Below are 26,098 nucleotides of genomic sequence, written 5' to 3'. Positions count from 1 at the left end.
AGCCGATGTGAACAAAACCTTTATTAAACAGGTCAACATTCACAAAGCCTCAGGGCCAGACAGATTACCAGGATGTGTACTCAAGGTATGTGATGAACAAACTGTCAAGAGTTTTCACTGGCATTTTCAACCTCTCCCTGACCATGTCTGTAATACCTACATGTTTCAAGCAGACCACTATAGTCTCTGTGCCCAAGGAAGCAAAGGTAACCTGCCTAAATTATTACCGCCCCGTGGCACTCACGTCACTAGCCATGAAGTGCTTTGAAATGCTGGTCATGGCTCACATCAACAGCATCCTCCCGGACACCCTAGACCCACTCCAATTCACATACCGGCCCAACAGATCCACAGATGACGGAATCTCAATCGCACTCCACAGCTGCACCATCGAAACATTCTGACCGGCTGCATCACCGCCTAGCATGACAACTGCTCGGCATCTGACCATAAGGTGCTACAGAGGGTAGCGCAAATGGCCTAGTACATCACTGGGGCCAAGCTTTCTGCCATCCAGGACCTATATAATAGGCGGTGTCAATGGAAAGCCCATAAAATTGTCAGTGGCTCCAGTCACCCAAGTCATAGACTGTTTTCTCTGCTACCGCACGGCAAGCTGTACGGAGCACCAAGTGTAGGACCAAAAAGCTCCTCAACAGCTTCTACCCCCAAGCCAAAAGACTGCTGAACAATTCTTAAAATCGCCACCGGACAATTTACATTGACCCCCCCCCCCCCCCCCTCCCTTTTGTACACTCACTGTTTGTTACCTATGCATAGTCACTTCGCACCCACCTACATGTACAGATTGCCTCAACTACCCTGTACCCCGGCACACTGACTTGGTACCCCCTGTATATAGCCTCATTATTGTTATTCTTATTATGTTACTTTTAGTATTACTTTTTATTTTAGTCTACTTGGTAAACATTTTCTCTTTCTCGAACTGCAGTTGGTTAAGGGCTTGTAAGTAAGCATTTCATGGTAAAGTCTACACTTGTTGTATTCGGTGCATAAGAAAAATAAAATTTGATTTGATTTAGATGTTGTGTAATGTGACTAACATGACTTCAATTTAGAGCGTGTGCCATCCTTCAGCACAAAATGTCATCCTTGTCACGTTCGTTATAAAGATGAGACCAAGGCGCAGCGTGAGTAGAGTTCCACATGTTTTTTAATAAAACCGAAACTCAGCAAAACAAAACAAACAAACGAAACGTGAAGCTATACGAATAGTCAGAAAGGCAACTAAACATAGAACATAATCCCACAAACACCAAAGGGAAATGGCTACATAAATATGATCCCCAAATCAGAAACAACGATAAACAGCTACCTCTGATTGGGAACCATATCAGGCCACCATAGACATACAAATCACCTAGACCTACAAAAACCCCAGACATACAAAAAACCCTAGACAGTACAAAAACTAACGTACCCACCCTAGTCACACCCTGACCTAACCAACATATCAAGAAAACAGATATCTCAGGTCAGGGCGTGACAATCCTTTATAAAGCACACGTTTATATAATATTCGACATGTTGAGTTGTGTGACATTTGACATTGGTGATTGTCACAGCTGTGCCACTTATGAACCCTTTATAAAGCATGACGTACGGTGATATATGCTTTGTAACACATTTGTAACACATTTATGTGGTGCTTATGAAGGCATTTAGAAAGCTTTATGACCTGAACCTTTATTACCTGAACGTCTTTTAAAGTGGGACCCTATAGTCGTGCTTTAATAAGACATTTTGTGATCATAGTGTATTACAAAACGTGGTGTAGATATTGAGGGGGCTGAACAGTAGACGAGGCTCCGGTGGGGTCCTCCCCCGGAAATTCTTCTGACATTTTAAAACGCAATTTCCTACAATTCTACACAGTTTTACATGACTTATTATACCGCTCTTGAGGGTTATATGGAATACTTTTTCGGAAAACAGTATAAGTGGAAGGATAAGTGGAAAAATGTGTAGTTTTATAATGCAATTCTACACGTCGTCATGAGTCGTTTTAAAGCAAAATTGCTGCTACACATTTTGCCATTGTAATTCATTCTAGGTCATATTTCATAGAAATCTAGAAACACTGGACAGTTACTTTAAAGGTTGACTCAGTTATAGGGCTTTAAAACTTCTTCAGGATCAGTGTCCCTTACATGGGACGGTTGAGCTAACATAGGCTCATGCGATTAGCATGAGGTTGTGAGTAACAAGAATATTTCCCAGGAATAGACATATCTGATATTGGCAGAACTTAAATTCTTGTTAAACCTTATAAGTGATCACTGCATCATTATACAATGCACCATCATGCCAGGTCATTTAACACTTAAAGCAATGGACAAATCAGATATTTGGCTACAGAAGTGCTTTATGCATTCTGTATAATCTCATTGAAGTGTGTCAGAGAGAGTTTTAATTGCGCAATTGCATGACATTTCACACTCAGAATGTCTACTGAAATGAGCTTTCCATGGTGCCATCGGTCACACAAAAACTCCCACTCCAATAGTCACTTTCCCTGTGACTGATAGGAAACAAATCCATGCTCAGAAATATTAAAATTGCTTCTTGGACTAGGATTCAAGGGCAGACCATGAAAACAACCAGTACAGGTAATCGGTTTTAAGCCTCCTGGATTCAGAACGGCACACTTGATAAACTTGATAAATCAGTTCAACTGGAAATAACTGGGCTTGGGGAGAAACACACTAGTGTTGTGCCAAAGTGACTGGATTTTAAATAGATACATTAAAGGGAATGAATCCAATGGGTCAGGGTCGACTGGCAGTAATTTTGCTGCCTGTTATTGTCCGCAGGAACCCCGCGTAGAGAGCGCGCATGAAGAGCAAGCTTGTTGCTGGAAAGCATGACGCTCTGTGGCTCTGTCCAGTGTGCACAGTGCTGAAAATATAATAAAGGACAACAACAAGGCGTCTCAACAGAGTTTTCAGTGATGAAGACTTCGAGATGGCAAAAGAAACCCATCCTGTATACCTATTTGAAGAGATGCCTACATGAAAATCCCTTTCAAGACTGCTGCTTTCTCTCGGACCTGCCGTGATTGAACTTCATCTTCTTCTATTAGGAGAAAGGGAGAGTGGATCTTTTTAGGTGCAAGAGCGGCTGTCTGCAGAAATGCCAGCCAACCTCACCGTCTCAAAGAACACCGTGCTAGTTCTGGGTGCCGAAATTAACACCGCACAAACCCGGGACACCGACTATAACTTCCCTGCTCTGATATTCGGAATATTGCTAATTGTGGTCATCATTTGTGGAAATTTGCTTGTGTGCCTTAGCGTGTACAGGGAAAAAGCTTTGAAAACTACAACCAACTACTTCATAGTCAGTCTGGCTGTGGCTGATTTGATGTTGGCAGTTTTGGTTTTGCCACTGTTTATATATGTTGAGGTGAGTAATATGTCTCAAAATGGTATGGTGCCTCAGTCAAAGCCATGCATTTTATTAGGATTAAAACAATGTGACTTTATGATGATGATTCATATTAATAATATTAGTAGTAGTGATAGTATTAATCATTAAAATAATTTAGGATATTCATTCGAAAGGGCCAATTAATTGTGATTGGAAGCTATTTCAAATTAAGGCACATAATGTAACATTGTTTATAATGTAATATAACATCTATCAATCCAAATCACAGATTATGACAGAAAAGACCACATGTTATTAACCAATAATATCAATTGTCATTGATATTATGCATATATAATAGTATGCCATATTTACACAATTGGTTATTGTCTAACAACCTATCATCTATTGGGGCCAGGTTCATTTACATGTGTTGCAGCTGATGCAAGGGTGAACACTGCACAGAATGGATGATGTGAATGCTGGATAAACATAGTTAGCTCATTAATCCAATGGTTTGCTAAGGCATGTGTGCCTAGATTGCTGCTGTTGTCAAAGCTATTCTGTCAAAACTTCTCATTTGGCTTGCAAACACCACTGAGTATTTGAGACATGACTTCACCAGATCATACTGAATTTTCAACTTCACAAATATGTATACTATTTCTAAGTATTTCAGAAATAATCAGATACGCTTAGATCTACTGTCTATAAATCATTACTTATAGGGGCGGCAGGGTAGCCTAGTGGTTAGAGCGTTGAACTAGTTATCTGGAAGGTTGCAAGTTCAAAAACCCCGAGCTGACAAGGTACAAATCTGTCATTCTGCCCCTGAACAGGCAGTTAACCCACTGTTCCTAGGCTTCATTGAAAATAAGAATTTGTTCTTAACTGACTTGCCTAGTTAAATAAAGGTAAAATATATATATTTTTTAATTACTGTGGATTGGCAGAATTTCCCAAACCCGTAACTCAATCTAACGCCAACAACCACACAGCTGTAACTACACTGTAGGCATGAACTGTATTTGACCCCTCGGGGGATGTGTGGGTTGCCTCTCCACTGATGGGACCAAAACCCCCTGCAGCGAGTCATTGCACGGCTGCATCCCCATCCGTTCTGCCACAGCACATGCCTCAACAATCGCAGCACAATACACACATTTGTCCCAGCAGGCAGTCAACACTGGGCCGGGGAAATGAGGCTGACTAGCGCCTCCTCTCAGCCCCTTCCCCCCCTCCCTCAGCCAGACAGCCACTAGTAGCCAAGAGACCCAGCATAGGAACAATGGTTTTTCACTGACAGAACATTCCATTCCCAGGGTCACTGTCCCAAGCATCACACTGGACACCACTATGGCCCCTTCAAGAGTGCTTGATATAGCAACCAACTGGCCAGTCGGAAAGAGACCATGGATGAATCGATGGATGAAATTGGGGGGTCCTGTTCTAATTCTTTGAGAATGCATCCATCATGCCTCGCATCCCTCCTTTCCTTGGGGGGCTGATTTAACATGGCTGGTGTAAAATACGATTTATGCTTGATCCGGAAATGTGGTCCGGAGACTCCGTATGTTGGGTGCGAAGCTATTGCGGAGCCTCCGAAGTCCAAGTCAAGCTCCATACCGCATCGCAGTGCACGACCCAAATTTTGTAACAATGTGGAGGGCTCCATATAACTCCGCATTAACATGATTGGTTGACGGTAGGTGGGGGCGGTACGTCCTGTATAAACACAAACTCACTTCCTTGACAACTTCCTTCACAACAGCCCTGCTCTGCTCAACGATGAGCAAGACTTTGAATGCCCTGAGAGGCCACATCGCAGTAAATGCTGTTTGACTAATACAGAAACCAGATTGACCATAAATCGACTTTATGATGGAATCTTCGCTTTCAGTGATTACTTCAAGGCCTTAAAGAAGGAAACTTACAGAAAAAAAACCACATACATTTTGTGATCACATGTGAAAACATGTGACAACATGTTAAAAGCAACATGCAATAACATAAAACTACACATGTGAAAACATGATCTCGTGAAATAAGTGTGCCAACATGGGGATGCAATCTTTCAACATGTGATATGAAACTTTCACGAGATCATGTCTTCACATGTGCTCAAATGTTGTCGCGTGTAAAGATCTGATAACATGGGGATGCAAAATCATAACATGATAAAATTAAACTACACACCACAACATTTGAACATGTGAAATCCCAGGTATCAAATTCAATTTACAATGTTTTATTTAAAAAAAGCATAATTGACATTAATTCAATTTAAACAGTCATGGTCCCCTGGAGGTTTTGCCTAGTTCCCGGTTTGTTCCAGGGCCGTCCCCAAGGATGTTTTTAGGACTTCTCTGAACGTTGTGTCATGGTCCCCTGGAGGAGGGGAGGAGACCATGACACAACATCCCAAGAATGTCCTAAAAACATCCCTGGGTGTTGTTTTTGTTTAGTTCCCGAACTAAACAAAAACCTCCAGGGGACCATGACACAGGATCCCAATAACGTCCTTGGGGACACCCCTGGAACTACACAAAATCTCCAGGGAACCATGACACAACGTTTTTAGAAATGTCTTTGGGAATGTTACTGGAACAAAACGGAAACTTGACAAAAAAACTCCAGGGGACCATGACACATCAACCCAAGAACATAACTGGATGAGCATGTTAGGACATTTGTAAGATGTTTTCAAGACATTTGTTTTACCAGTTGTCAGGACATCTTGTGAGCACTTACTTTAAAACTCCCCAGACCATTGCATTACTTATCATGGTTTAGGACCATCTGGGACTGTTCAGCAGAAATAATGTAAAAATCTTTAATCAATGACAATATGATTACATTTGACATGATCACTTAGTACTGACTTGTCAATATGACCCCACCTGGGATTTTAACTTACAGCCTCTGATTTTCCTGCTTCCCCACAAAGTCCCTTACACATTCATTAACAACAGTGCCTTCAGAAAGTATTCATACCGCGTGACTTCAAAATGCATGATCACCCATTTACACATTTTTTATCACCCTTTTACACACAACAGCCCATAATGACAGAGTGAAAACCATGTTTTTACATTTACAGAAATATCTCATTTACATAAGTATTCACACCCCTGAGTCAATACATGTTACAATCACTATGGCAGCGAATACAGATTTGAATCTTTCTGGGTAAGTCTCAAAGAGCTTTGCACAACTGCATTGTACATTATTCTTCAAACAATTATTTAAGCTCTGTCAAGTTGGTTGTTGGTCATTGCTAGAAAGTCATTTTCAAGTCTTAACATAGATTTTTAAGACAATTTAAGTCAAAACCGTAACTAGGCCACTCAGAAACATTCAATGTGGTCTTGGTAAGCAACACCAGTGTATATTTGGCCTTGTGTTTTAGGTTGTTGTCCTGCTGAAAAGTGAATTTCAGTGTCTCCCAGTGTCTGTTGAAAAGCAGACAACCATATTTTCCTCTAGGATTTTGCCTGTGCATAGCTCTATTCTGTTTCTTTTTATCCTACAAAAATCCATAGTCCTTGCCAATGACAAGCATACACATAACATGATGCAGACACTACCATGCTTGAACATATGAAGAGTGTCACTCAGTGATTTATTTTGCTGGATTTGGCCCAAACATAACGCTTTGTATCCAGGACATAAAGTACATTTCTTTTCCACATTTATTGCAGTTTTACTTTAGTGCCTATTTGTGACATAACTACAATGTTGTTGATCCATCCTGTTTTCTCTTATTACAGCCATTAAACTGTGTAACTTTTTTTAAGTCACCATTGGCCTCATGGTGAAATCCCTGAGTGGTTTCCTTCCTCTCCGGAAACCGAGTTAGGAAGGACACCTTTGTCTTTGTAGTAACTGGGTGTATTGATACACCATCCAAAATGGAATTAAAAGCTTCAGCATGCTCAAAGGAATATTCAATGTCTACTTCTTGTATTTTTACCCATCTACCAATAGGTACCCTTCTTTGTGAGGCATTGAAAAACCTCCCTGGTCTTTGTGGTTGAATCTGTGTTTGAAATTCACTGCTCAACTGACCTTACGTATAATTGTATGTGTGGGAGATGAGGTAGTCATTCAAAAATCATGTTAAATACTATTATTGCAACTTATTATGTGACTTGTTAAGAAAGGTTTTACTCCTGGATTTACAGTATTTATTCACTTGTCACATCAGAGGGGTTGAACACTTAATGACAAGACCTTTTAGCATTTCATTTTTAATTCATTCGTAGAACATTTGAAAAACATAATTCCACCTTGACATTAATGGGGTATTGTGTTCATGCCAGTGGGCAAAATCTCAATTCAGTATATTTTTAATCCAGACTGTAACACTACAAAATGTGGAAAAAGTCAAGGGGTGTGAAGACTTTCTGAAGGCACTGTATAATACATCAGAGCTGCATTGCTATTTTAGTTAATCAGTTAATAGTCAGTTAATCTGACTATTCTTCATCATTGATATAATTGGAGGGTTTTCTGTATTTTTAACAAAGCTAAGATTTAGTTTTAAGTCCAAAGTGTCGGAATACAGGCGAAATCAGTCATTGTCACAGACATGGTGGCGTAGCAGGAAGATCGGAATGCCATAAACCAAGAGATTCAAATCCCAGGTGAGGACATGTTCAATAATAATTGCTGTATAAATTATGGCTGGGCAGTAAACTGTATTTTACTACATAGCAGTAGGCCTATTGATGCAGATAGGACTGTACTGCGCAGCAGGGCACGAGCAAAGAGCTCAGCTTCAAAATGTTAGTGATCCAATTAGAGAGAGGCTACCTGAGCCCTACCCATACCCTAGTTATTGATGAAATTGGCACAATGCCCAGTGTGGCGAAACTAAAGACTGCCATTGAATCTATTGAAAATAAACTGAACAAAAATATAAACTCAAAATGCAATAATTTCAAATATTTTACTGAGTTGAAGTTCATATAAGGAAATTGGTCAATTGAAATAAATGCATTTGTCCCTAATCCATGGATGTCACATGACTGGGAATACAGATATGCATCTGCTCGTCACAGATACCTAAAAAGGGTAGGGGTACACACTGTCGTACATGTCGATACAGAGCATCCCAAACATGCTCAATGGGTGACATGTCTGGTGAGTATGCAGGCCATGGAAGAACTGGAAAACGTTCAGCTTCCAGGAATTGTGTACAGATCCTTGCACAATGGGGTTGTGCATTATGTTGAAACCTGAGGTGATGTCAGCGGATGAATGGTACAACAACGGGCCTCATGACTTGGTCATGCTATCTCTGTGCATTCAAATTGCCATTGATAAAATGCAATTGTGTTCATTGTCCGTAGCATATGCCTGCACATACCATAACCCCACCGCCACCATGGGGCACTCTGTTCACAATGTTGCCATCAGCAAACTGCCCGCCCACAAGACGCTTTGCACGCTGTCTGCCATCTGCCCGGTACAGTTGAAACCAGGATTCATCCTTGAAGAGCACATTTCTCCAACATGCCAGTGGCCATTGAAGGTGAGCATTTGCCCACTAAAGTCGATTGTGACGTTGACGAGCACGCAGATGAGCTTCTATGAGACTGTATCTGACAGTTTGTGCAGAAATTCTTCTATTGTGCCAATCCAGTTTCATCAGCTGTCCAGGTGGCTGGTCTCAGACGATTCCGCTGGTGAAGAAACTTGAGACATCTGTGGCATTGTGTTGTGTGACAAAACTGAACATTTTACAGTAGCCTTTTATTTTCCCCAGTACAAGGTGTACCCTTGTAATAGTCATGCTGTTTAATCAGCTTTTTGATATGCCAACCCTGTTAGGAGGATTGATTATCTTGATAAAGGAGAAATGCTCACTAACAGGGACGTTAACACATTTTTGCACAATGTTTTAGAGAAATAAGCTTTTTGTGCATATGGAAGATTTCTGGGATCTTTTATTTCAGCTCATGAAACATGTGACCAACGCTTTACGTGTCGCGTTTATATTTTTGTTAAGTAAACGTCATGGTCATAAAATATAATCATTTTTCTGATAAAAGAAAATGTACTTTTTCACAAAATGGCAGCATTCATAGACAAAAACGTGTGGAACAGTGTGGAAATGATAATGAGTGAAGAAAATACAGAAATAGATGAAAATGCAGAGAAAGATTTTTGGTTGAAGTTTGATTGATAAAACAATCTGAAGAGAGAAAGATTTAAACAACTTAGAATGTCTTTGTTGCCATCCTATGGTCATGCACTACTCATATAGATAGCTCTTATTATTCAAAAACATAAAATAACATCATACTGTCAAACATTTTAACAATATTGTGATATAATTTGGCCATATCGTCCAGCCTTAGTATAAATAACAATACACAATGTAATCATGTATGTCAAAGTGAGTCAAATATGCAATTCGAAAACACTCTAAATTAAACACTGTTTGTGTGTTTTCCAACGACTCATTGCAGGGCATCACAAAAATGTACACGTGAAAATTTGAATCCACATGTGAAAGGTTAGGTTCATAAACATGTGAAAATCCATGTGAAGTTTCATGTGAATTATCATCACCTGAGAAATATTCAAAAAACGCATGTCTTTAAATGATATGACATGAGAATTCATGTAATTTTTCACATGTGAAATTCATGTGGTTTTTCCATAATGGGAATGATGGAAGGAGAAATGTGTTTTTACATGTTATTGGAACAGAGCCACATGTTACATGACAGTGAACACATGTCCCCAACCTGGCAGCCAAATCAGAGAGAAAGACGTTATTAATAACAAGCCAATTAAAATATGTGATTAGAATACCATTAAAATCATCTAAACTTGTCATAACTGACATGTGCTCCACGCCTGCAATTTCCAATCAGCCAGAGGGGCTTCACTCTGCTCAGCTCTATGATAGAGCTGCAGCAGCAGCGCTAATGAGGAAATTGATTTCACACACAGCCAATCTGGTGGGTGCAGAACGCTAGCCAAGGGCGAGACCTTGTGGAAGTCATCAGAGGGCAGGGAGGGGCAAAGGGTAGTCAGCAGACCTTGGCTTTATCTCAATTCATCTTTCTGCGATTCCTTGCATCCTATGTCCTTGCCTCCTTCTCAACCATACCGAAGGAGCATATCGAAGGTCATCACCCTATAGAGATGAGGAGAAAGGCAGCTTGGAATCAAGGAAAGATTGAGAAAGAGATTCCTTGCATCCTATGTCCTTGCCTCCTTCTCAACCATAACGAAGGAGCATATCGAAGGTCATTACCCTATAGAGATGAGGAGAAAGGCAGCTTGGAATCAAGGAAAGATTGAGAAAGAGACAAAGTTATTTTTAACTTCAGTGATGTTGTCTGTCTGACCGTGTGTGTTTGCTGCTCTGTTTCAGTTCCAGGGTGGTCTGTGGTCACTGAACATGCATGTCTGCGACGGCCTGATGACAATGGACGTGATGCTGTGTACGGCCTCCATATTCAACCTCTGCGCCATCAGCATCGACAGGTTATCGACCTTTAACTCTCTGTTAAGATTCGGTCCGACCGCTCAGGTGGTGGTAAATGCGCTGACATCAAGTGTGACTTATGACAGAAACAGCCCTGCAATACAAGCATGAGTCGATTCATTGATATCCCCCCCCATGATGTTTGAGCTAGGTCAAGTTCACTAAAATAATCTATGGATTCCAATTAACTTTCCTACCCTGTGTCCGAATGTTTGAGCCATTGAATACCAATACTAACATGTTCTCTCCCAAAGCACTTTGCTGGGAGTTGTGCTGGCAGCGTTAGCAGCACAAGGGAGGAGACCCCTGCTGCTTTCGCTATCAGCCCAAGTCATAGGTCATAGTGTCTCCTCCACTAGATCGGATTAGGAAAATAACCATATCTCCAGCAATGACCTGTCATCTCTCTCTTCCCCCTTTCTTCCTGAAACCAATCAGTGTTAACGGAAAGCACAAATGAAGCAGAGAGAGAAATCTTACAAGATGTAAAACCTCAGGATAAGTTTCCATTTGATAAACTGGTAGCATTTGCATGGGAACATTAGCTGATATGATTATCCTTTTCATTGCTCACTGTTACAACGCCTATCATTGACATTAAGATATATAGGGCCTGTTGAGGTATTTGTTACCTCTGTGTTGCCTGTAGCCAAGAAAACCTCATTAGCATTCACACAAATGGGAATAATATCATTTTTTAAATAAATTAAAGCCTACCAAAGGATCCAAACACATGCCCCTTTCCATAAAAGACTGACCAGGTGAATTCAGGTGAAGGCTATGATCCCTTATTGATGTCCACTTCAATCAGTGTAGATGAAGAGGAGGAGACAGGCTAAAGAAGGATTTTTAAGCCTTGAGACCAATGACACATTGGTTTTGTATGTGTGCTATTAGGAGGGTGAATGGGCAAGACAAATGATTTAAGTGCCTTTGAACGGGGAATGGTAGTAGGTGCCAGGCGCACCAGTTTGAGTGTGTCAAGAATTGCAACGCTGCTGGGTTTTTCACGCTCAACAGTGTCCCGTGTGCATCAAGAATGGTCCACCACCCAAAGGACATCCAGCCAACTTGACACAAATGTGGGAAGCATTGGAGTCAACATGGGCCAGCATGGAACACTTTTGACACCTTGTAGAGTCCATGTCCCGAAGAATTGAGGCTGTTCTGAAGGTGTACCCAATGTTTTTTGCACTCAGTGTACACAATATATTTGTGTCAAAGGTAATGTACTAGAACACATGTATCAAATTCATTCCATAGAAGGCCGAGTGTCTGTTTTCGGTCCTCCCTTGTACTTGATTGATGAGTTAAGGTTGCTGATTAGTTAAAAACTCCCCTCATCTGGTTGTACAGGTCTTAATTGAAAGGGAAAAACAGCAGACACCCTGCCCTCAATGGAATGAGTTTGACACCCCTGCACTATAATAAACAAAAATATAAATGCACCATGGAAAGTGTTGGTCCCATGTTTCATGAACTGAAATAAAAGATTCCAGAAATGTTCCATATGCACCAAAAATATTATTTATCTCAAATTGTGTGCACACATTAGTTTTCATCCCTGTTAGTGGGCATTTCTCCTTTGCCAAACAGCATGATCATTACACAGGTACACCTTGTGCTGGGGACAATAAAAGGCCACTCTAAAATGTGCAGTTTTGTCACACAACACAGTGCCACAGATGTTCTGAGGGAGCGTGTCATTGACATGCTGACTGTAGGAATGTCCACCAGAGCTGTTGCCAGAGAATGTCATGTTCATTTATCTATCCGTAAGCCATCTCCGTCGTTTTTCGAGAATTTAGCAGTAGCTCCAACCGGCCTCACAACCGCAGACCATGTGTAACCACGCCAGCCCAGGCCCTACACATCCTGTTTCTTCAGCTGCGGGATCGTCTGAGACCAGCCAACCCATGAAACTGAGGAGTACTTCTGTCTGTAATAGAGACTAGCCCTAAAAACTAATTCTGATTGGCTGGTCCTCCCAGGCCTCCCCATGGCTGCTCAGTTATGTCAAATCCATAAATTAGGGCATAATGAATTCATTTTAGTTGACGGATTTCCTTCTATGAAATGAAACTCAGTAAAATCTTTGAAATTGTTGCTTGGTGCGTTTATATGTTTGTTTAGTATATAATGATAGATCAAAGGAAATTAATGAATGTCTCTCTTCTACAAAGTGAAAACATAGTGAATACAGCTCCTCTCAATCTTTTCTCTGGTTGATATGATTAATTCAGGTTCATCGCTGTCTCCATTCCACTCAACTACAACCTTAAGCATGTTGATCAGAGACAGATCTTCCTGCTCTCCGCCACGTGGATCCTGGCCTTGGCAGTGGCCTCACCCGTCATGTTTGGCATCCAAAACGTCCCGCAGCGGGACTCTACAGAGTGTAAACTGGAGGACGACAACTTCGTGGTCTACTCCTCTGTCTGCTCTTTCTTCATCCCCTGTCCCATCATGCTCCTCCTCTACTGCGGCATGTTCCGGGGATTGAGGAGGTGGGAGGAGGCACGCAAGGCCAAGCTGAGGAGCAGCATCCTGGTCTGTAGGAAGTTCCAGGACGCAACTGCCTCCGTGCCCCCGCTGGACTCCCTGCCTCCTCCTCTACCCCCCATTATCAAGAGGAAGGAGCTCACAGACATGAAGCCAGAGCTAAAGGATATTAATCTGGAAGAGCTGGACCCTTACCCTCTAGAGTCTCCAGACGGCCCCTATAATAACTCCTCACCAGACACACCAGACCGCCCTTATAACAACTCGTTAACAACTACAGAGTACAAGGACGGCCCTGTGCCCACCGTGGTGGCCTACTCTAACATTAGGTACAACCTCCACCCCCAAACCGACCCTCACCAGAAGAAGAGGGCCAAGATTAATTGCCGAGAGAGGAAGGCCATGAAGGTGCTTCCTGTCGTTGTGGGTGAGTTGGATCATTTTTGTTCTCTTATCTGTTTGGTTGGCACTTTGCACTTTTTCTATTATGGTAACACTGTTGGTTGGCCACTGATGCAACTGTTAATGTAACTGTTGTAATAACTAAATGTACTCTGAACAAACAAAGCCACACAACAACCGCAAAATATTAATTGTAAATATGTTCATGGTCAATCTTCTGTGCATTGTGCGGTCTGAGTCATCACCAAGAGAACTAGCCAGATGATTCCCACCCTACTGTTACGCTTGTTTACACCTGAGCTGCACTGGGTTGGAACGCCATTATGGTTATATTATGATACCACAAAGCAGGCGCGAGATATGGGTCAGGAGAAGTACACTACATGACCAAAGGTATGTGGACACCTTCTTGTCGAACACCAAAATCATGGTCATTAATATGGAGTTGGTCCGCCTTTCCTGCTGTAACAGCCTCAACTCTTCTGGGTAGGCTTTCCACTAGATGTTTGAACATTGCTGCAGTGACTTGCTTCCATTCAGCCACAAGAGTATTAGTGAAGTCGGGCACTGATGTTGGGCGATTATGTCTGTCTCACAGACAGCATTCCAATTAATCCCAAAGGTGTATGATGGAGTTAAGGTCAGGGCTCTGTGCAGGCCAGTCAAGTTCTTCCACACTGATCTCGACAAACCATTTCTGTATGGACCTCGCTTTGTGCATTGTCATACTGAAGCAGGAAAGGGCCTTCCCCAAACTTTTGCCACAAAGTTGGAAGCACAGAATTGTCTAGAATGTAATTGTATGCTGTAGCATTAAGATTTCCCTTCATTGGAACTAAGGGGCCTAGCCCAAACCATAAAAAACAGTCCCAGACCATTATACCTCCTCCACCAAACTTTACAGTCGGCACTATGCATAGTCTGGCTTTTTTATGGTGGTTTTGGAGCAGTGGCTTCTTCCTTGCTGAGCGGCCTTTCAGGTTATGTTGATATAGGACTCGTTTTACTGTGGATATAGATACCTTTGTACCCGTTTCCTCCAGCATCTTCACAGGGTCCTTTGCTGTTATTCTGGGATTGATTTGCACTTTGCGCACCAAGGTATGTTCATCTGTAGGAGCCAGAATGCATCTCTTCCTGAGCGGTGTGACGGCTGCGTGGTCCCATGGTGTTCATACTTGTGTACTATTGTTTGGACAGATGAATGTGGTACCTTCAGGCGGTTGGAAATTTCCCCCAAGGATGAACAAGACATGTGGAGATCTTACTTTTTTTTCTCTTCTGTCTTGGCTGATTTCTTTTGATTTTCCCATGATGTCAAGCAAAGAGGCACTGAGTTTGAAGGTAGGCCTTGGAAAACATCCACAGGTACACCTCCAATTGACTAAAATGCTGTCAGAAGCTTCTAAAGCCATGACAGTTACATCTTTCTTACGTCTAAATAAACAGGGTCATTATTGGGCTTAACAAGTCATTATAATACCATTTAGCGAATACTGGCTAATTAACTTAAACATAATCCTTTATCCAATCATCATGTAAGGTTTACCTGTGCCCTTAAGACCTAGAAATGATGTTATCCCTACAGCATCACCATTTTGTTGGTAGAGTGTTCAGCCTTCTGACTGGAAGTATGGAACCATAAATACACCTGAGCAAAGATACTTGTACAGGATAATGTATTATAAAAATTGAATGACAATTATCCGGGGCATGGCCATTTCTAGCATTTCACATATTCTTCATGCAGTTTCCTTGCCTGTGAGAACTTGTGCAACTGCTTTAAGCCAGATAGCCAATCCTGTAGTCTGTTCCAGTAGACAAACCCACACACACACACACACACACACACACACACACAACCCCACAGGGTACAGGCAGAGGGCATGACAGGAAATCATTCTGGATGATTCTTCCCTTCCCCATGCCAAAATCATCCATACTGCAAAGTCGTACACTAAAGGAACAGCACACACAAATGAATACTGAGCAAAATGTCTACAGATGGAGAACAAGGAAAAAGGGGGAGAAAGATAAGGGGGGAGGAGAGGGGAGAAAGAGAGAGAAACACTCAGTGACCTCGATCAGCCTTGTTTCCTTGTGCCATCTTTGAGTCCATCTGTCCAGGGATGGTGTGGATTAATGGAGTTGGTGTATTTATTGAAAAGGCAGAACTGAAGCATGGCCTATATACTATGGCATTTGAGGATAAAACCCGGTGTTCAAGAAAGTCAATTAAATAGATTTGACATACAGGTTGATCATATCAAAATCATGCGACAAATAGAAGAAGTCGTCTAGACCAAGGTTTTCTCAAAGTGGGATCAGTGGCGGTATTGCATTTCATTTAATCTTTTTTATGAATATTACTAACAGATGAAATTACTTTCAACCAAGGAATCCATGAAATACGTTTCAAGTGTGTCATACAATACAGGGTAACATTATTCATCTACAATTTTGATGGGAGACTGTTACAGAGGAGCGTAAATGTTTTTTTTAGGCAGAATCATGTTGTTGAATTGTATTTAATTGTTGTACGTTTTAATTCTGGAAGGTATTGATTGTTGCTGTCTTCTTGACAAAGAGATTCTGGATCTCAATGGGCTTTTCCTGGTTAAATAAATGTTAAATAAAATGTTCTAAATGATGTTCTTTACCCTGGGCCTGGTTGGCTCACAGGGATATTGGTATCCACACTACTCAATGATCCGTTTTTCAACTCAAAACTAATACCCCAAAATGTTATATATATACACACACATACAGTACCAGTCAAAGGTTTGGACCTGCTCATGGTTTTTCTTTATTTTGACTATGTTCTACATTGTAGAATAATAGTGAAGACATCAAAACTATAAAATAACACATATGGAATCATGTAGCAACCAAAACTATGAAATAATGCATATGGAATCATGTAGTAACCAAAACTATGAAATAATGCATATGGAATCATGTAGTAACCAAAACTATGAAATAATGCATATGGAATCATGTAGTAACCAAAACTATGAAATAATGCATATGGAATCATGTAGTAACCAAAACTATGAAATAATGCATATGGAATCATGTAGTAACCAAAACTATGAAATAATGCATATGGAATCATGTAGTAACCAAAACTATGAAATAACACATATGGAATCATGTAGTAACCAAAACTATGAAATAATGCATATGGAATCATGTAGCAACCAAAACTATGAAATAACGCATATGGAATCATGTAGTAACCAAAACTATGAAATAATGCATATGGAATCATGTAGTATTCAAACAAAAAAAGTGTTAAAAACAAATCCAAAACATATTTTGTATTTGAGTTTCTTCAAAGTACCCACCCTTTGCCTTGATGACAGCTTTGCACACTTTTGGCATTCTCTCAACCAGCTAAACTACTCACCTGGAATGCATTTCAATTAACAGATGTGAGCCAAGACACACGAGCAATAGACATTAGATGGGTGGAAATCTGTCCTTTGGTTTGATGAGTCCAAATTTGAGATTTTTGGTTCCAACTGCCATGTCTTTGTGAGACGCAGAGAAGGTGAACGGATGATCTCCGCATGTGTGGTTCCCACGGTGAAGCATTTTTTATTTATTTTTATTTTACCTTTATTTAACCAGGTAGGCAAGTTGAGAACAAGTTCTCATTTACAATTGCGACCTGGCCAAGATCAAGCAAAGCAGTTCGACAGATACAACGACACAGAGTTACACATGGAGTAAAACAAACATACAGTCAATAATACAGTATAAACAAGTCTATATACAATGTGAGCAAATGAGGTGAGAAGGGAGGTAAAGGCAAAAAAGGCCATGGTGGCAAAGTAAATACAATATATGGATGGAGGAGGAGGTGTGATGATGTGGAGGTGCTTTGCCTGTGACACTGTCAGTGATTTATTTAGAATTCAAGGCACAATAACCAGCATGGCTACCACAGAATTCTGCAGCGATATGCAATCCCATCTAGTTTGTGCTTAGGGGACTATCATTAGTTTTTTTAACAGGACAATTATCCAAAACACACCTCTAGGCTGTGTAAGGGCTCTTTGACCAATAAGGAGAGTGATGGAGTTCTGCATCAGATGACCTGACCTTCGCAATCACTTGACCTCAACCCAATTGAGATGGTTTTGGATGCGTGTGACCGCAGAGTGAAGGAAAAGCAGCCAAGAAGTGCTCAGCATATGTGGGAACTCCTTCAAGACTGTTGGAAAAGCATTCCAGGTGTTTTATTTTATTTATTTAACTAGGCAAGTCAGTTAAGAACAAATTCTTATTTACCCGGACAATTATTTACAATAACCCGGACGACGCTGGGCCAATTGTGCGCCGCCCTATGGCACTCACAGTGCCTCCAGCACTGAGATAGAGTGCCATTTACCGCTGCGCCACAGGTGAAGCTGGTTGAGAGAATGCCAAGAGTGTGAAAAACTGTCAACAAGGCAAAGGGTGGCTACTTTCAAGAATCTCAAATTTAAACTATATTTTGAATTGTGTGTGTAGCACGTTTTTGGTTACTACATGATTCCATATGTGTTATTTCATAGTTTTGATGTCTTTACTACCATTCTACAATGTAGAAAATATTAAAAGAAAGAAAGATCAAGTAGGTGTGTCCAAACTTTGGACTTCTACTGTATATATAAATAAACACACTGTAATTTAAGCTTTAAAACTGCAAAGTTTTCTCTCTGCCTCACAGCAACATGTGTATAATTGCAGGATATTAGCTTTAAATCTGCAACAACAAAACATGGGGGGGCAATGCAAATAGTCTGGGTAGCCATTTGATTAGCTGTTCAAGAGTCTTATGGCTTGGGGGTAGAAGCTGTTAAGAAGCCTTTTAGACCTAGACTAGGTGCCCCGGTACCCTTTGACGTGCGGTATTAGAGAGAACAGTCTATGACTAGGGTGGCTGGAGCCTTTGGCATTTTGTAGAGCCTTCCTCTGACAGTGCCTGGTATAGAGGTCCTGGATGGCAGGAAACTTGGCCCCAGTGATGTACTGGACCATACGCACTACCCTCTGTAGTGCCTTGCGGTCAGAGGCTGAACAGTTGCCATACCAGGCAGTGATGCTCTCGATGGTGCAGTAGGAGGTGATGATGGCAGGATTGGCAGGAGTGATGGCAGGAGTGATGGAGCTGTCTGGTAGGAAGACATTAGATAAGGCGTTCTTAATACTGGTCCTGGGGGACCCACAAGGGGACCAGGTTTTAATGAGACACCCTACATTCAATGACTTGGACACTTTATCCATATGTGGTTCAGCCAAAGGCCTCCCTCCACAGTAAGTGAATGAGTTGGAGAAAGGAAAGCCCAGCTTCCAAAGGGAGTTGATGCTCAGAGCAGGGATGTGTCAAAAATGGCACCTTTATTCCCCATGTAGTGCACTACTGTTGACCGGACCTCTATGGGCCATGGTCAAAAGTAGTGCACTATAAGGAATAGGGTGACATCTGGGACCCATCCCAGACCTACCCAGCATGCAACAGTTAGTGTCTATCTATCTATCACTCATCCTAATGTTCATTCTAGATATTAATAGAAATCCCATCAGCATTTCTGAATTATTCAGCCAAGCAGGGGGCTAGGCAGGGAAGCTGCCTGGCAGGTGTACTTCTTTACATACAAACATAATTCGATCTGGCGCAGTTCTATCAAGCTTAACTGATGGATCCGTATCTGAAGTATTCCTCATGCGTTTTGCTCATGTATGAGCAATTGGTTCATGTATGGGAAAGTATGATTTTAAATGGCGTTTGTCAATTTACAATACAGAATGGGGCTGACTTCCCCCTACTGTATATCCACCATTAGCATCGTTCTAACAACCCTTTACAATACAGAATGGGGCTGACTTCCCCCTACTGCATATCCACCATTAGCATCGTTCTAACAACCCTTTACAATACAGAATGGGGCTGACTTCCCCCTACTGTATATCCACCATTAGCATCGTTCTAACAACCCTTGCTATCCCTCTGATATGGACATGACCTGTTGTAAGTATTTCTGTAAATAGCACTGTTTTACCTACAGTATATCATTAGGATATGATCACACTTCATAATGTAATTTAGGCTCAGTGGAAGAAGAAAAAACGTAATCCTATCAGCAGGGTCTCTTCAGACTACTTCAATCTGAAATACAGCCATCTGAATGGAGCCCTAAGAGGGTAAACTGTATTTATAGGGACCAATCTTTGATTTTGATTGCGTTTGACTTATTGCTAGCTAGATCTATTCCCACTCGCCACTCAATGATGTCCTCAAAGTAAGACTCATGATATATTTAGCAATTCCTGTGTTATTAAATTGGTTTTGAGTCCCAAATGGCACCCCATTTCCTATAAATTGCACTACTTTTTACCATGGGCCCTGGTCAAAAGTGGTGCACTGTAAAGGGAATAGGGTGCCATTTGAGACTGAGTGTGATCTTATTTTGAGCCAATTTGCTACAGCAGGAGAATAATCTGGCAGCAACAGGAAATGTTAATTGTTATGTGGATTATAATATTACTGGACATTTTTGTAGGGGAAAATCAAGTTTGAAATTTCTAAGTGGAAATGACACATTTCAGAAGCATTTTTAAACCTCAAATGCACTACACGTTTAAAATGTTCTGCATTGCAGGAATGTTAAGATCCTACATATGTAGTAATAAAGAGTTTCATGCCTGTGTCAGCCTGACATATAATCGTTTCATAAATGAGAGAAGTCTCAGAGGTATCATTTTACTGCTATCCCTGTGGTTTACGATTTCTTAAGCAGAAATCTAAAGAGCCTCAGTATAAACCTCCCACTTTGTGGTGTGTGTGTATATATGTGTGTGTGTATGTGTGTGTGCGTATGTATGTATGTATGTATGTATGTATGTATGTATGTATGTATGTATGTATGTATGTATGTATGTATGTATGTATGTATGTATGTATGTATGTATGTATGTATGTATGTATGTATGTATGTATGTATGTATGTATGTATGTATGTATGTATATATATATATATATATATATATGTGTGTGTGCCTGCCTGTGTGTGCGTACCGTGTACCTATGTTCCTATGTTTGTGAGTACCGCGTACCTGTTTTCCTACGTGTGTGTGTTTACCTTGTGTGTCTGCTTGTGTATGTGCCTGACTGCCTGTATGTGTGTGTCTATTCCATCCCAGGTGCCTTCCTGTTCTGCTGGACCCCGTTCTTCGTGGTCCACACCATGCGGGCCCTGTGTGCCACCTGTTACATCCCCCCATGGCTGATGAGCATCGTCACCTGGCTGGGCTACGTCAACAGCGCCCTCAACCCCATCATCTACACAGTTTTCAACACAGAGTTCAGGAACTACTTCAATAAATTCCTCCACAGCTGCTGTATATACCGATAGACAAGATGAGCACAACTAGCCTGGTCCCAGATTTGTCATCATGACAAGGAACTCCTATGGTCATTGTCATTTCTATTGTCGTTGTAACTCCTATGGTCATTGACAACACAGCAAAAACAGATCTGGTACCAGGCTGAGGCACCACCGCTGATGAATGGACAAAAAAGCACAATGAACAATACCATTGTAAGATGTTACGATATCAAATTTGTGCTTTGCTGTACAGAAAATCTTGCGATTGCATATTTTTCTCCCACTTGGGATTGAATTTTTTTCTGTTGATAAATGCTTGTGATTTATCCTATTGTGACAGCAATGTTGTTTGTCAGCTTGCCATATGTTGTTTCCATGTGGAAAGCTTTGTGGGAAGGAATTGCATTGAATCCCTCCAACTAAAAAAGGTGCTAAGAAATACCAGCAAGGGATCAATTTCTTAGATTATTAGTGGTAATTAAATTGTATCTTTAAGATGACTTATTTTTCTCACTTAAATTAGGACTTCTGTCCCTAAACTGTGTGGACATTAAGGACCGGGGTTAGAACACTGCGTCATTGACAAAGATGAAAATAAAACACTTCTCCACACAACCATGATTATACTGCAAATCCTAATCCAACTCCTGAATATCCCTCTCGCCCATACGGAAATTGAGGCTTTTGACAAATCGGACAAAGTGATAAAGGGCTAAATAACAAATACAGTTTCCTCTCTGTAGCCTAGCAGCACAAATCATGTATCCAATACAAGAAAAGAAACAACAAGAGTTTCATGGTTCAAATCCAAGGAGAAAGCTTTAAGAGGGAGGATGAAATATGATGGAGCAATTTCAGACACGGTCTGCTTGCAATGTGACAAGTATTGAGTCATTTACATTCGCAAACTTCTCCCCCAGGATGATTGGTCCATCAGCCACAGGTGGGGGACAGAGGTTAGCCTAGCAACAACAACAGGTGGAGAAAGAATTAAAAACATTAGACCTATTTCAAATCAGGGCAGGGAAAACTAGCTCTGCAGCATTTATGAGCTAACATAAATGTCAAATGCAATTCAGGGCATTTAGAGGAGTGACTGGAAATGGTAATCACCCTGTGTATCTATGACTCAGATTACATAATGGGTGTGTGAGTTGGAAGATTTAATGTCAGTCCTTCCATAAACGTTGTTTTTCCACAAACCCCTTTATGACAAGTCTCCCTTACACTATGACCCAAATGAGTTAAGATATTCTCCTTCAGTCTCCTCCAAGACATCAGAAGCAAATTATATTCAAAGATATTCAAGTCTATCTCAACTAGGAGAATGGAGATGGCCGTTCTAGAGTTGTTTCAAGGACAGGAGAGACAGCCGAGTGGAAATGTACTTTGGGTCCACTTTGAAATTGTGAAGGTGGATGGACAGACAAGAAAGAGGGATGCATGTCTCTCCCAAGCCAATGCCTTTATGAAGATCTGAGTGTGTCAGCTCTCATTACAGTCATAAACCCACAAAGTATTGGACTGTCTGTCAATAGATGGCCCTTGACAACTCCTCTAACTCCCTCCCCGTGATCCAAAGTAACTACTGGAGTGGGGGTGATTGTTTATGTCAGCAATGTAGAGGGAAGCTTCTCTCAAAATAAACAAGGCAACAGTAAACATGTAGTCCCCCATGAATGATGCAGCGCAAGGGCTTGACATTAAGGTAAATTTGCCAGTGGCACACTTGGCCAGTAACAAGTTAAAATTACTGGCCCGAATGAGACATTTCTGTCCCAGGCCAAGATCACAGGAAAGCAAGTTATGCTAGCAGAGTTTTAATTGTAGGTGATTTCATGTTTCATTTGCAGTCTGGCCAAGTATCTTATAGCCAACCATAAAATCTGATATTTACACTGATTGTTTGGAAAACAAATATAAAACCATCCCCCTTTCAATGATGACATATAGCCTAAATTAAATCTTTAAAATAAAATATTCCCCTTCAGAAATTTGTCCAATAACATATTGATGAAAAGCAATATTATCAGACAAGTGTTTTATTTTAGCAAAAAGCATTATCACCCGTCTGATGCAGCATCATGACTACATGGCTGAAGCATGGGGTTGCTTCTCTGTATTGTCTACCACAATGGGTTGATCATTAGCTAGATCACAGACTCTAAATATGATCTTATCGCTTGTTAAATGTCCTAAATAAAACTTGCGCAGGCACTAATAAAATCATGTGATTTTTACAGTGTTTATAACTACAGTGTAATTGTGTGAATTTTACAGTGAATATAGGCCTACCGTTTATGCATTCAAATGACTGGTGCGCTTCCTGCGGTTACTTTTATGTTGTCATGCCAGACAATCAAGATTGTAAAACGCTGCCAATTGCTCAAAAAATGTAAGTTGAGAAATAAATAATTCAGCACATAAAAACTGGGGTTCCGCCATTGTATTTTCCCAAGATTGCATTTGGGAATATTGCGCAGTGACTGGGTTTATTAGAACACATTTCTTTCTGCAATCAGCTGTGTGAGAAGTTGTGTGCTCTTGGCACCCTACAGTTGATATTCAGATGATAGTGTAAATAAACATCATAGTGTTAAGAGTCAACGTGCAGCAGGTGGGACAGAGTCAGGTGCAGGACACAGAGAATGAGTAATAACGGACTTCACTCAGCAAAACAGCAAAATATTCCACGCAGGGAAAATATACCAGCTCACAAATATAAGCGACCGCTTAACACAGAACAAACACCCACAAACCCATGGGGGGAACCAGAGGGTAAAATAAGGAACATCATTATGGGAGTGGAAACCAGGTGTGTACAATGAAGACAAAACAAATGGAAAATGAAAAGTAGATCGGTGGCGGATAGAAAACCGGTGACGTCGACCACCGAACCAGAGGGTAAAATAAGGAACATAATTATGGGAATGGAAACCAGGTGTGTCGACCACCGAACGCCGCCCAAACAAGGAGAGGGACCAACTTCGTGACAAAGTCGTGACACATAGCTTCTGTTTTCTAAACATTTATATAGGTCTAGACTACTGAATAGCATTACTAAAATATTCATTTTGTATTTAACCAATAAGTGATTTGTGTAAATAATGTTCATGTCTTGACAAGCAAGCAGCTCCATAGTGTAGATCTCTATAAAACCTTATTTTCTAGTAATGACATCGCTGTGTCTGATATGAAAAAAGACTGGAAAGCAGGTGGAGGACTTTTGAATGCACATGCCGATGTTCAGCTCTGAGAAGGGTCTGGGGCAAGTAGACCTATCCAGGACTTAGCCAACTGAGGCTGTGCTAAATCGAGAGGGAAGGGTTTGATATGCTTGCCTCTGCTTGGTGCCCGAATGCTGGTTGATAACATGTGTGAAGCGTCAGACGTTGGGAAGAATGTGAAGGATTAAATACACTCATACACATACTGTTTTTACAGTGCATTCGGAAAGTATTCAGACTCCTTCCCTTTTTCCACATTTTGTTATGTTACAGCCTTATTCTAAAACTGATTAAATAAATAATAATCAATCGGCACACACAATACCCCATAATGACGAACCAAAAATGGGTTTTTAAGAATATGTTTGCAAATGTATTAAAAATAAAAAACAGAAATACCTTATTTACATCAGTATTCAGACCCTTTGCTATTAGACTCGAAATTGAGCTCAGGTGCATCCTGTTTTCATTGATCATCCTTGAGATGTTTCTACAACTTGATTGGAGTCTACCTATTGGACATGACTTGGAAAGGCACACACCTGTCTATATATGGTGTCGTGTCTGGACTATCATTAAATATGAAGACTGTTATTTTATCAAATCAACATGTAGCACCAGCTCCATATTTTCTGGTCTAATGGTCTATGGAATTGTAGCCATTCCAACATGGGGACTCCATCCTGGCGCTCTATGCCTTCATGTAAAATCAAACTTTTGATTGCTCAAGTGTCACTCTGTGTTCCACAGTTTACATTCCAATCTCGAACACTACAGAGCATAGAGGCAACGTATTTTACGACCGCCATAAAACAGCAGACTTCCCGCTCTCCCCCTCTACGAGAGAGAGCACGCTGTAGAGCGGACCCACTAACCTGATCCTTCAGATCGTCACAGGACAGTTATGACAGTCCCCCTCTGGTGGATTAAACTTGGAAGGACTCTTCAATTTGCAAACCAACAATAACTACCATGTGATGTCCTGGTTGTGGATCATCATTGCTGTCCCCCTTTGGTGGTGGGCCTTGGTAGGATTTCTGAAAGTGGAGCAATCCATCACAAGAATGGGCAGTGGATGTCCGGTTGGTGATCGCCGTTGCGCCGTTGCGGTCCCCCTCTGGTGGTTTACCTTGGTATGTTTACTGGAGCTGCAAAGTACCACAGGAATGGCATGGGGATGTCCTGGTTGGGGATCGCTGTTCCGGACCCGTCGTCTGGTCGTCCAGACTGGAAGATCTGGGAAGTAACTTAGGCAGATGTTAACAACGCACACACACTCGCGAAATATATAATTACATTTCTTCCCAAATGAGTGGCGTTGTGGCACTAAGTGATGGTTGTATGGGGACTTTGTTTATATGTCCATCACTTCCTAAGTGTGAAAGGAACTGAAACAAAAAGGAATGAAAGCATAAACTAAAGATATACAAAATATATTTTTTTCTATTCACGTCAAAGATCCTGGCAAAATGACCCTATCATGGTATTGTCTAATGCCATATCTAGGGCGTTCCTAATTTGCGGTGTGTTGCTTAGGGCACTATCCGAAGTTGATAACTACATGATAAGTCTACAGATGTAAGGCCCCAGCTTCAGGCAGACTACAGGGATGACCTATGGACCTCTATGGAGAAACCGGTGAATACTGTAGCGGTAGAGTCAAAGGCCTCCGAGTAAATGTTCAACTTTGCTAA

At 41.1% G+C, this 26,098-nt stretch overlaps 1 protein-coding gene across 1 annotated transcript; it reads left to right on the top strand.

Annotated features, from left to right (window-relative positions):
• The first annotated feature begins 8,779 nt into the window (after nucleotides 1–8,779).
• LOC109867632 (D(4) dopamine receptor-like) lies at nucleotides 8,780–21,204 on the top strand. The gene is made up of 4 exons (XM_031802178.1): nucleotides 8,780–8,860; nucleotides 10,784–10,896; nucleotides 13,141–13,826; nucleotides 20,993–21,204. The coding sequence occupies exons 1-4, from the start codon at nucleotides 8,780–8,782 to the stop codon at nucleotides 21,202–21,204; spliced, it is 1,092 nt and encodes a 363-aa protein (XP_031658038.1).
• The last annotated feature ends 4,894 nt before the right edge of the window (nucleotides 21,205–26,098 follow it).

The sequence above is a fragment of the Oncorhynchus kisutch genome, linkage group LG22 (genome assembly GCF_002021735.2).
Source record: "Oncorhynchus kisutch isolate 150728-3 linkage group LG22, Okis_V2, whole genome shotgun sequence".
NCBI lineage: Eukaryota > Metazoa > Chordata > Actinopteri > Salmoniformes > Salmonidae > Oncorhynchus > Oncorhynchus kisutch.
The sequence above is the reverse complement of the archived record's forward strand: the minus strand, read 5'-3'. Positions and strand labels throughout refer to the sequence as shown.

What these genes read in the sequence shown, in the direction of transcription:
- LOC109867632 (XM_031802178.1), top strand. Translation starts at nt 8,780, where the DNA reads ATGGGGCACTCTGTTCACAATGTTGCCATCAGCAAACTGCCCGCCCAC. An exon ending in CGCTGTCTGCCATCTGCCCG is followed by an intron (nt 8,861 to 10,783) that starts GTACAGTTGAAA and finishes GCTCTGTTTCAG; the next exon opens with TTCCAGGGTGGTCTGTGGTC. An exon ending in TGCGCCATCAGCATCGACAG is followed by an intron (nt 10,897 to 13,140) that starts GTTATCGACCTT and finishes TGATTAATTCAG; the next exon opens with GTTCATCGCTGTCTCCATTC.